Source organism: Theropithecus gelada, chromosome X (assembly GCF_003255815.1).
Source record: "Theropithecus gelada isolate Dixy chromosome X, Tgel_1.0, whole genome shotgun sequence".
NCBI lineage: Eukaryota > Metazoa > Chordata > Mammalia > Primates > Cercopithecidae > Theropithecus > Theropithecus gelada.
This window is the reverse complement of record NC_037689.1, coordinates 1988267-2001220: the sequence shown is the minus strand read 5'-3', so window position 1 is coordinate 2001220 and position 12954 is coordinate 1988267. Positions and strand designations below refer to the sequence as shown.

The 12954-nt window shown below is 35.3% G+C and overlaps 1 protein-coding gene across 3 annotated transcripts in view; it reads left to right on the top strand.

Annotated features, from left to right (window-relative positions):
* FAAH2 (fatty acid amide hydrolase 2) overlaps positions 1–12954 on the top strand; it is a 228966-nt gene that overhangs the window by 179532 nt on the left and 36480 nt on the right. For 2 of the 3 annotated variants that reach the window (XM_025372131.1, XM_025372128.1), the window contains one exon: positions 2652–2771. The exons of the other annotated variant lie outside the window; for it this stretch is intronic. In XM_025372131.1, coding sequence (XP_025227916.1) covers positions 2652–2771 — 120 coding nt within the window. The remainder of the gene's footprint in view (positions 1–2651; positions 2772–12954) is intronic. 3 annotated transcript variants of the gene reach the window in all.

Genomic DNA, 12954 nt, shown 5'->3' with positions numbered 1-12954 from the left:
AGAATGGGATAAAATATTTACAAACAATACATCCAATAAAATATTAATAACTAGGTTCCACAAGAACTTAGACATCTCAACAACAACAAAAAATTCTGCTAAAATGTAGGCAAATGGCATAAACAGGCTTTTTCAAAAGAAGACATACAAATGGCCAACAAACATATAAAAAACTGCTTAACATTGCTAATCAATGAAATGCAAATTAAAATTTTGATTAGCTATTATATTACACCACAGTAGCTATTATTCAAAAGTCAAAAAATAACAGATATGGAAGAGTGTGGAGAAAAAAGGAAGCACTCATAAGCTTTAGTAGGAATATTAACGAGTATAACTTGTAATGAATACAGTAGGTAGAGTTCTCAAAGAATTAAAAATAGAATTACCATTCTATGCAACAATTCCACTACTGGTTATCTACCCAAAATGAAATAAATTTTATACAAAAGGGTACCTACACTCATGTGTTTATAGCAGCATTGTTCACAACAGAAAATATATAGAATCAACTAAAGTGTCAATCAATGGATTATTGGATAAAGAAAATGTGGTGTATATATACAATGGATTGCACTCAGCCGTTAAAAAAGAGAATAAAGTCATTTTTCTTTTCCAGTAACATCAATGAAACTAGAGGCCATTGTCTTGAGTGAATGGTTCGGAAACAGAAAGGCAAATACCACATGTTTTCACTTATAAGTGAAAGCTAAATAATGTATAGAACTGGACATAAGGCGTAAAATAATAGACATTGGAGATTCAAAAGGTCGCGAGGGATCAGAGGGGATGAAGGATGAACAATTACTTAGTGGATACAACGTACATTATTAGGTTGATGGCTACACTGAAACCCTAGACTTCACCATTATGCAATATATCCATGTAACAAAAATACTTCCTCCTAAATTATAAATATTAAAACAAAAACACAAACACCTCTTTTGTTCACCTGACCTCCATAAGCCACTATTCTAACTATAGACTATAGTGTCATTTTAGGTCTCCTGGCATTAGTATCAGTTCAGAACCTATGTACAATATTCTCCAAAACTTCTGATTATTTTTCCCTAATTCTTCCATGCCAAAGATTGACATTATATGTTGTTGGGCATGTGGTGAGACCCATTCTTCCGTTCATTCAAGGGGTGTGAGTCTGTAAACTGGCTCAAGTGTGGGAATTGATTGAAGGGCCATGACTCTGTTTTATGTTACAAGCTAGAATTTTGATCAATTGACCTAGGACTCCTCTGCTTATACAGATTTAGTAAGAATATAATGGACTTATTATCTGTCTCACTACTAGAAACGTGCTTAACTAACCAATGTCATAGGTCTGTATCAGTCAGATTATTCTGATTGCTGCTTTGACTCTTCTGCTTACCTAGTTTTTGTCAGTTAAGTGCTGTCACTTGGCCCCTGCCACTTGGGAATCCAATTATTTCTATTAAATTTATTTTATTAGTTCAATGCTATCAATCCTTCTTGCAATTTCTGACCTACAGAGAAAAGTGATCTTCAAAGATGATAGGGTTCCCACAAAAATTTATTTCTCATAATTGTGGCTAAGAATTGTTCCCAGTACCCTCCCAAGGTGGGGGAGAAGGTCTTAAGTGATAAATATCCCTAAGAATTTGGATTCTTTCCTCTACAGTAGGTCAAGGCAGGACTGGAATTTCAACTTCATTTAGTGTAGGACACCTTTTCGTCTATGTTTTTCTAAACTTTTTTAGAGTTTTTCTGACACGCTGAGCTACAACACTAAATCCAGACTCTCTCCTTTGTGGGCCTATATCAATATATTTGGCCTGTTTCAGGTTTGTGTTTCTTCCACGATTATCCATACTTTTAATATCCATTGTCATGCATATTCCCTGGATTTATGTCTATATAAATTAGAAAAAAAAAACATGACCTGATGAGACTTGAGTCTAGTTATAGGTCTAGAAGCAAAGAAGGGTGGTCTGGTGGGTCCTAACAATGATCAGCAGTGTCTTACTTCTGCTTCTTCTCAGAGCTTAAGTGGTAGTTTATTTCCATGCATATAATCTCTTGCTCACAGGTACCCAGATATCTGCAGTAACCCAGCAATTCATTTGTGCAATAGCTTTCACCACTGCTTTAAGCATTTTCCAACCTACAGTTTACACTATACTGAATTCTAGTCAGTATTCCAAGTCAGAAAAGACAAACCAGTTCCTCAGACTGTCCCCAGAGAGGCTAGAACTTTACAAGCAAGTTCCATTAATATTCTTTCATTCCAATGGAGGAACAAATAATATGATGGATTCTTTCAGACACTCAGTGCTGTGTCAGAGAGGCAGTGGGACAAGGACAAGCAGAAATGACATGAAATTTTCTAGCATTTTGAGTGTAGCTTTTTGTGTTTTTTTGTTTTGTTTGTTTGTTTTTGGCATTTCCGTGGTTGCTTCTTAGCTTGTTTCTAGAGTTCTCACAAAACTACTTTGCTCTATATCTGGTGGGGTATTTTTGTTTGTTTGTTTTTGTTTTGTTTTGTTTTGTTTTTTTGGTGTTTCCATGGGGCAATGAGGGCCTAGAGCTTTCTGGTCTGCTATCTTGCTGATGTCACTCTTCAGTAGTATCTCCTCTTCTCATCATGCTTGTCTATTTTTATATCTTTCTTTTATAAGGTTGTGGTTCACCTTGAAACTATTCTAGGAGCCTCAGTTCAACATGTTAAACTGAAGAAAATGAAGTACTCTTTTCAGTTGTGGATCGCAATGATGTCAGCAAAGGGACATGATGGGAAGGTATGTTTGCCTCTTCCTTTCCTTACTTTATTCTTTGTGTAAACATTTATTGAGCTTCTATTGTGGGCCATATGTTAGAGGTGTAGGGAAAAGAAACTCCTGAAAAAATAAGTAAAATAGTAAAATATTTAAAGAAAGCACAGTTTGGTGAATGCTTTGCTAGCATAAGCATATATGGTTGTGTGATCACACAGAGTGTGCCCATTCCTATATGGAAGTCAATGAAGGCTTCTTGATGGAGGAGTTGCAGTCTCCCAAATCTTGAATGATTTGGAAACCTTAGCCAGGTAGAGAAGAGATAAAGATTATGCCAGGCAGAGGGGAAACCAGAGCATGAACAAGGATATAGGGGAATGAGGTATGTTGTGTTCTGGGTACGGAGAACATGTAAGTTTCAATAAAGCATAAAGTGTTTAGGTAACTTCAGTTGTCAAGTTCTTTAAAAATGAACAATTTGAGAAATATAAGATAAATTCAACATTCTGGAGAATTTAACTTTTGTGAATATAGGAATGTTTTCTGCCAATGGGAATATTTGTGTTAGAGCATGACACATCCAAATTTGAAGTGCAGGCTACCTCCTAGTTTTGTTATCTTGGGCAAGTTACTTAGCTATTCTGCAGTTTACTCATACATAAAGTTAAGCTATTGATACCTATGTTACAGATTTATTTTGTGGATTAACAATATTTTTTATAAGGTATCTCACATAGAGTAGCCCTTCCATAAGGCAGAACTCACACGAGCCCCTCTACCTTAAAAAAAAAACTTTTTAAATTTTTTAAAATAGACAGTTTTCTTTGTAGAAACACTTTGGAAATCTCTCAGAACAAAACGTTTATAAAAATTCACAAGGTGAGGATGTTTGGCTCTGAGATGAAAGTTTATAATCAGAACTTTAGATCAAAACTAAAGCTGAAATCAAAAGCAAAAAGTTTATTTTGAGTTCACTTCCAGAAGACACTGTCTTATAATTTGGATAAACTGTTAACATACATGCTGACTGTCAAAACTGGTCCTGTAATTACAAATCTGGAAAAAAAAGAGAAGGGAAAAATCTGTTCTCCTCTTACTTTGAATCATGATGCCAGATTTAGAGGTGGTGGTCATAACCACTTTACCATGTTGCTCATTAATAATCACTTAAAATAGGTAGAAAAGAGATGTGGCCATTTTCTAAACCATACTGTTTAATGTTAATGTAGCTCTTTTTTATTACAGACCTAATTTAAAATTTTTAAATTTTGTGACTATATAATAGTTGTATGTATTTATGGGGTATAGATGTTTTGACACATACATACAATGTGTGATTATGAAATCAGTGTAACTGGAGTATCTGTCAGTTTAAACATTTATTATTTCTTTGTGTTGTAACATTCCAATTCCACTCTCTTAGTTGTTTTATAATATACAACAAAGTACTTTAAACTGTAGTCACCCAATTGTGCTATCAAATACTGGACTTTATTCCTTCTCTTTTTATACTCAATAATCATCCCAACTTCTCTTGCAGTTTCTTTTGCATTTGCACTATAACATTTATTTCTTTCTATACTATTTCTTTAAAATGATTGTAGTTATTATCATAGTCATATATTCAAAAACAAAATTCAACACTCAATAAAAGTAAATTCAAAAATAAGAAGAATCCGCTATTCCCCTGGTTGCTCAGAAATCAGTGTATCGATGCAGAAAGCCTGAAAAAGAAATGTACTGTAACACCCTCATATTAACACAATAGACTCTGAGCAAAAGAAATCTTCACAATGCCAGATAAGGAAATCAAAATATTGACTTTAAAGAGGCTTAATGAAATTAAAGTGATTGGTTTTGTGTGTGTGTGTGTGTGTGTGACAGAGTCTCGCTCTGTTGCCTAGCCTAGACTGCAGTGGTGCAATCTTGGCTAACTGCAACCTCTGCTTCCCTTGTTTAAGTGATTCTCCTGCCTCAAACTCCTGAGTAGCTGGGGCTACAAGCACACACCACTACGCTTGACTAATTTTTGTATTTTTAGTGGAGATGGGGTTTCACCATTTTGGCCAGGCTAATCTCAAACTCCTGACCTCAGGTGATCCAATCACGCTGGCTCCCTAAAGTGCTGGGATTACAGGCATGAGCCACCACATCTGGCCCTTAAATGGAAATTTGTAAAGTAATACAAAGAAATTAGAATATCAATTTAGGCTTTTAATATGAAATTACTAAGAGGATAGATTTTCTTTAAAAAAAAGTAATAATAACAGACATTTTGGAACTTATAAACTCATTGAAGGGATTACAAAAACATTCCAAAGACCAAGCAGAAGGAAGACTCTCAAAATGTGAAGACACATCTTTTGAAGTAATCTAGTCAAACAAAAATAAAGACAAATGAACAAAGCCCTTAAGATGAGTGTGCAAAAATAACAATACTTACAATTTGTTGGTATTACTGGCGTAGAAAGAAAGATTTAAAAAAAGTTTAGAAATCCTATTTAAGAAAATTATTTATAGAAGCATCTCAAGTGCAGCAAGAGATTTAGACATCCAGATATAGTAGTCCCAACAATCCCAAGACAAATACATTGCAAAAAGGCATATTAAATCAGAATACCTAAAGTCATTATAAAAGAAATACTTTTATGATCAGCAAGAAAAATGGATCTAGTTACCTATGAAAGAAACCCCATCAGACTAAGAATGAACTTCTTAGCAGAAATTTCACAGGTCAGAAGAAAATGGAATGGGATTTACAAATTGCTGAAAGAAAAAATATAATTAAAAATTTTATATCCAGCATGATTAACCTTCATAAATGAAGGAGAAATAAAGTCTTTTCCAGACAAGCAATTGTTGAGGGAATTTATCACCACTAGACCAGACCTAAAACAAATGCTCAAAAATGTCCTTGACATGGAAATAAAAGGTATATGTTCATGATTATGATAACTCATTAACATATAAAACTCAATGGTCTTATAAAACAATCACACAAAGGAGGAAGAAAAGTCAAATTGTGAATACAACAAAATTTCACCAAACCATAAAGACAAACAGAGAAAAAGAAACAAACAATGTATAAAACAATTAGAAAAGATTTAATGACCTTACAGAAAATAAACCTCATATATAAATATTAACCTTGACCTCAAATGGATTAAATACTCTACTAAAGAGAGATAGATTGGCAGAAAATATGAGAAACATGATCCATCTAAACGCTGCTTCCAAGAAACTCACCTTCTCTGTAAATACATACATAGACTGAGAGGAAAGGATTGAAAAAAGATATTTTATGGAAGTAGAAACCAAAAAGGAGTAGGAGTAGCTAAATCTATACTAGATATAAGAGATATTAAATTAAAACGTTAAAAAAACAAATTAGGTCAATGCATAATGATAAAAGGATTAATTCAACAGGAGGATATAACATTACTCAGTATATATGCACTCAATACTGGAGCACCCAGATTCATAAAACAAATATTACTATATCTAATAAGAGAGGTGGAAAATAATACAATAATAGTGTGGGGCTTCAACAGCCCACTCACAGCATTAGACATCATTTAGATGGGAAATCAACAAAGAAATATTGAACTTATTTGGACTTTAGGTGCAACAGACCTAACACACCTTGACAGAAAAATCTACTCAACAACTGTGAAATGTACATATTTTTTCACATAAGCACATGGAACATTCTCCAACATAGACCATGTATCACCTTGTATAGACCTTGTATTTTAGGCCACAAAACGAGTCTCAGTGAATTTTTTAACATTAAAACCTTATCAAGAATCTTCTCAGGCCACACTTGAATAAAACTGAATATCACTACCTTTAGAAACTTTGGAAACTATACAAATACGTGGAAATCAAACATGTTTCTTAATGATTATTGTGTCAATGAAGAAATTAAGGTGGACATTATAACAATTTTTGAAACAAATGAAAAGGAAAACACAACCCATCAAATTCTGTGGGATACAGAAAAAGGAGTTCCAAGATTCCAAGAGTCCAAGAGGGATGTTCATAGCATTAAATGCCTATGCTAAAAAAGTAGGAACATTACAAATTAACAACCTAACGATGGACTGCCAAGAACTAGAAACACAGAACAAACTAAACCAAAAAACCAAAAATTGACAGAAGAAAATGAGTTAAAAAAAAAAAAATCCTAGTAGAACTAAATAAAATAGAAACCAAAAAGGAAAGGTAAAAATACAAAAGGTCACTGAAACAAGAAGTCTTGGTTCTTAAGAAAGATAAACAAAATAATCCACTCTCCAGATTAATCATGAAAAAAAAAGAGAGAGATTACAACAAAATCAGAAATGAAAAAAGAGAGATTACAACAAAACCAGAAATGCAAAAGAAGACATTATAAATGACATCACAAAAATACAAAGATTCTTTTTTTTTCATATTTTTATTTTCCATTTACCTTTTTAACTTGAAGTGTATGCTTTTTTTTTAATCTGTAGGATCCATTTATTAGGAAATTTAATCATAATTGAATCTTTTAATTTAATTAAAATGTTTTTTCTTTTTCTTTTTTTTCTTTTTTTATTTTTATTTTTTATTTTTTAAATTATTATTATACTTTAAGTTCTAGGGTACATGTGCATAACGTGCAGGTTTGTTACATATGTATACTTGTGCCATGTTGGTGTGCTGCACCCATCAACTCGTCAGCACCCATCAACTTGTCATTTACATCAGGTATAACTCCCAATGCAATCCCTCCCCCCTCCCCCCTCCCTGTGATAGGCCCCGGTATGTGATGTTCCTTAAAATTTATTATTAAAAGCTCTGCTTCCACAAACAAGAAAACCTAGAGGAAATAAATAAATTAATTTCTGGAAATATGCAACCTCCCAAGTTTGAATCAGGAAGGAATAGAAAACCTGAGCAGACCCATAATGAATAGCAACATTGAATCAGTAATAAATAATTTTTAACAAAGTAATCTCAGAACTAAATGGACTTGCAGATGAATTATTCCATACACACAAAGAAGAATAAACAATTCTTTTGAAATTGTTCCAGAAGTTAAAAGAGCAGAGAATTCTTCATAACTCATTCCATGACACCACTATCACCCTGATACCAAAACCAGACAAAAACACAACCACCACAGAAAATCTATAGATCAGTATTCCTGAAGGGCATAGATGCAAAAATCCTCAGCAAAATACTAGAAAGCCAAATTCAACAGCATATCAAAAAGATAATATGCCATAAACAAGTAGGTTTTATATGAGGAATATAAGGATGGTTTAACATATACAAATCAATAAAGGTGATATATTACATAAACAGAAATAAAAAGCATATAATTATCTCAATAGATGCAGGAAAAGCATTTAATAAAATTTAGAAACTTTTTATTATAAACAGTGTCAACAATCTAGGCATAAAATGAACATATCTCAATGTAATAAAGGCCACATACAACAAACCCAAATCTAATATGACACTGAATGGAGAAAAGTTGAAGGCATTTCCTCTAAGAACTAGAACAAGACAAGGATGCCCACTTTCACCACTTCTATTCAAATAGTACTGAAAGTCCCAGCCAGAGTGATCTGGCAAAAGAAAGAAATAAAAGATATCCAAATTGGAAAAAAGGAAGTCAAAATTTTTCCTGTTATCTGATTATATAATCTTATATCTAGAAAAACCTAAAGACTCCAAAACAAAATTCAGTAAAGTTTCAGGATACAAAATCCATGTATAAAAATAAGTAGCATTTTTATATGTGAAAATTTGATTGTTGTATGTAGAACAATGAAAGTGGACGCCTGTCTTTCACCATATACAAAAATCGACTCAAGATGTATTAAAATCTTTCATCGTATACAAAAATCAACTCAAGATCTCAGCTACCAATAACAGTGTAGCTGAGAATAAAATCGAGAATACAATTCCATTTGCAATAGCTATGAAAAATAAATTAAGTAGAACTCCTTGTTAATTAACAAGAAGATGAAATATATATAATGTATGTATAGTATTTATGTATATTAATTATATTTATATTATTTCTAGTATATGATATATAAATATATTATGTGATATATAAATGTAATGTATATTATATATTATAAATAATAATTAATATATATTATATATTATAACTATATAAATATATTATATATTATAAATATATAAATATATTATATATTATACATATATAAATATACATAATTTTTAGTTTTACTGATATATATATATCAGTAAATACATTAACTCTGTAATTGCTGTAATACTGTAATATATATATGAGTAAAACTAGACAATACTGATGAAAGAAAAAATAGATGACACAAATAAATGGAGAAACATCCCATGCTGGTGGATTGGAAGAATTACTGTAAAGAAAATTACCATATGGATCTAAGCAATCTACAGATTCAATACTATTCCTAACATGGTGTCATTTTTTCAAAGAATTAGAAAACACTCATAATTTATGTGGAACCAAAATACACCCTGAATCGCCAGAGCCCCAATAGTTTTAAGCAAAAAGAAAAAAGCTGGATGCATCACATTACCTGCCTTCAAACTACACTACAAGGTATAGTAACTAAGATATCATGGTGCCGCTATTAAAAAATAGGCCAGGTGCAGTGACTCACACCTGTAATCCCAGAACTTTGGGAGTCCAAGGTGGGTGGATCATCTGAGGTCAGGAGCTCGAGACCACCCTGGGAAACATGGTGAAACCCGTTTCCACTAAAATACAAAAAATTAGCCAGGCACTACTACAGGTGTGTTGGTGCACACCTGTAGTACCAGCTACTCAGGAGGCTGAGGCAGGAGAATCGCTTGAACCCGGGAAGTGGGTTGCAATGGGCTGAGATCGTTCCATTGCACTTAGGCACATAAACCAAAGGAATAGAATAGAGAACCCAGAAACAGAGCCACATATTGACAGCCAATGTGACATTGACAAAGTCGAGAACACACAGTGGGGAGAGGATACACCGTTCAATAATTGGTGCTGTGAAAATTCGATTGTAGTATATAGAACAATGAAAGTGGACCCCTGTTTTTCACCATATACAAAAATCAACTCAAGATGTATTAAATTCTTAAATATATGACCTGACAATATAAAAATAGTAGATAAAATCTAGGGGAAGCTCCTGTGAACATTGGTCTAGCAAAGAATTTAGAACTGAAACCTCAAAAACACAGGTAACAGAAACAAAAATTGACAAATAGGGCTTAAACCAAAAATCTCCAGTATAGTGAAATAAATAATCCACAGAGTGAACAGACAACCTGTAGAATGGGAGAAAATATTTCCAAACTATGAATTTGACAGTGAATAATATCCAAAATTTACAAGGAGGTCAGAAAAACTCAGTAACAACAGAAACCCCAAATAATCCCATTGAAAAGTGGGTAAAGAACATGAATAGACATTTTTCAAAAGAAGGCATACAAATGGCTAACAAGCAACTGAAAAACTGCTCAACAATCACTAATCATCAGAGAAATGCAAAATTAAAACCACAATGAGATTGTTTTCTTACACCAGTCAGAGTGGCTACTATTAAAGTGACAATGTCAGTTGTTGGCAGTGATGTGGAGAAAATGAAATTCTTACACACTTTTGGCAAAAATGTAAATTAGACCAACCCTTGCTGAAAACGGTATAGAGATTTCTCAAAGAACTAAAATAGAACTACTGTTCTATCCAGCAGTTTCACTACTGGGTATCTTTTTGAAGGAAAGTAAATCATTATATCAAAAAGGCACTGAACTTTATGTTTACTAGAGGACTACTCACAGTAGCAAAATTATAAAATCCACTGAAGTGTTAATCAACAGATCATTGCATAAAGAAAATGTGGTAGGGGGGCGGAGCAAGATGGCCGAATACGAACAGCTCTAGTCTCCAACTCCCAGCGCGAGCGACACAGAAGACTGGTGATTTCTGCATTTTCAACTGAGGTACTGGGTTCATCTCACTAGGGAGTGCAGGACAATTGGTGCTGGTCACCTGATGCAGCCAGACCAGCTAGAGCTGAAGCAGGGCAAGGCATCGCCTCACCTGGGAAGTCCAAGGGGGAAGGGAATCCCTTTTCCTAGCCAGGGGAACTGACACACACAACACCTGGAAAATCGGGTAACTCTCACCTCAATACTGTGCTTTAAGCAAACAGGCACACCTGGAGATTATATCCCACACCTGGCCGGGAGGGTCCCACGCCCACGGAGCCTCCCTCATTGCTAGCACAGCAGTCTGCATTCTAACAACAAGACACCAGCAAGGCTGGGGGAGGGGCGCCCGCCATTGCTGAGGCTTAAGTAGGTAAACAAAGCCGCTGGGAAGCTCTAACTGGGTGGAGGTCACAGCAGCTCAAGGAAACCTGCCTGTCTCTGTAGACTCCACCTCTGGGGATAGGGCACAGTAAACAACAGCAAAAGCCAAAAGCAGCAGAAACCTCTGCAGATGCAAACGACTCTGTCTGACAGCTTTGAAGAGAACAGTGGATCTCCCAACATGGAGGTTGAGATCTGAGAAGGGACAGACTGCCTGTTCAAGTGGGTCCCTGACTCCTGAGTAGCCTAACTGGGAGACATCCCCCACTAGGGGCAGTCTGACACCCCACACATCACAGGGTGGAGTACACCCCTGAGAGGAAGCTTCTAAAGCAAGAATCAGACAGGTACACTCACTGTTCAGCAATATTCTATCTTCTGCAGCCTCTGCTGCTGACACCCAGACAAACAGGGTCTGGAGTGGACCCCAAGCAATCTCCAACAGACCTACAACTGAGGGTCCTGACTGTTAGAAGGAAAACTATCACACAGGAAGGGCACCTACACCAAAACCCCATCAGTACGTCACCATCATCAAAGACCAGAGGCAGATAAAACCACAAAGATAGGGAAAAAGCAGGGCAGAAAAGCTGGAAATTCAAAAAATAAGAGCACATCTCCCCCGGCAAAGGAGCGCAGCTCATCGCCAGCAATGGATCAAAGCTTGATGGAGAATGACTTTGACGAGATGAGAGAAGGCTTCAGTCCATGAAACTTCTCAGAGCTAAAGGAGGAATTACGTACCCAGCGCAAAGAAACCAAAAATCTTGAAAAAAAAGTGGAAGAATTGATAGCTAGAGTAATTAATGCAGAGAAGGTCATAAACGAAATGAAAGAGATGAAAACCATGACACGAGAAATATGTGACAAGTGCACAAGCTTCAGTAACCGACTCGATCAACTGGAAGAAAGAGTATCAGCGATTGAGGATCAAATGAATGAAATGAAGCGAGAAGAGAAACCCAAAGAAAAAAGAAGAAAAAGAAATGAACAAAGTCTGCCAGAAGTATGGGATTATGTAAAAAGACCAAATCTACGTCTGATTGGGGTGCCTGAAAGTGAGTGGGAAAATGGAACCAAGTTGGAAAACACTCTTCAGGATATCATCCAGGAGAACTTCCCCAACCTAGTAGGGCAGGCCAACATTCAAATCCAGGAAATACAGAGAACGCCACAAAGATACTCCTCGAGAAGAGCAACTCCAAGACACATATTTACGAGATTCACCAAAGTTGAAATGAAGGAAAAAATCTTAAGGGCAGCCAGAGAAAAAGGTCAGGTTATACACAAAGGGAAGCCCATCAGACTAACAGCAGATCTCTCGGCAGAAACTCTACAAGCCAGAAGAGAGTGGGGGCCAATATTCAACATTCTGAAAGAAAAGAATTTTAAACCCAGAATTTCATATCCAGCCAAATTAAGTTTCATCAGTGAAGGAGAAATAAAATCCTTTAGAGATAAGCAAATGCTTCGAGATTTTGTCACCACCAGGCCTGCCTTACAAGAGACCCTGAAGGAAACACTAAACATGGAAAGGAATGACCGGTACCAGCCATTGCAAAAACATGCCAAAATGTAAAGACCATCGAGGCTAGGAAGAAACTGCATCAACTAACGAGCAAAATAACCAGTTAATATCATAATGGCAGAATCAAGTTCACACATAACAATATTAACCTTCAATGTAAATGGACTAAATGCTCCAATTAAAACACACAGACTGGCAAACTGGATAAAGAGTCAAGACCCATCAGTCTGCTGTATTCAGGAGACCCATCTCACATGCAGAGACATACATAGGCTCAAAATAAAGAGATGGAGGAAGATTTACCAAGCAAATGGAGAACAAAAAAAAGCGGGG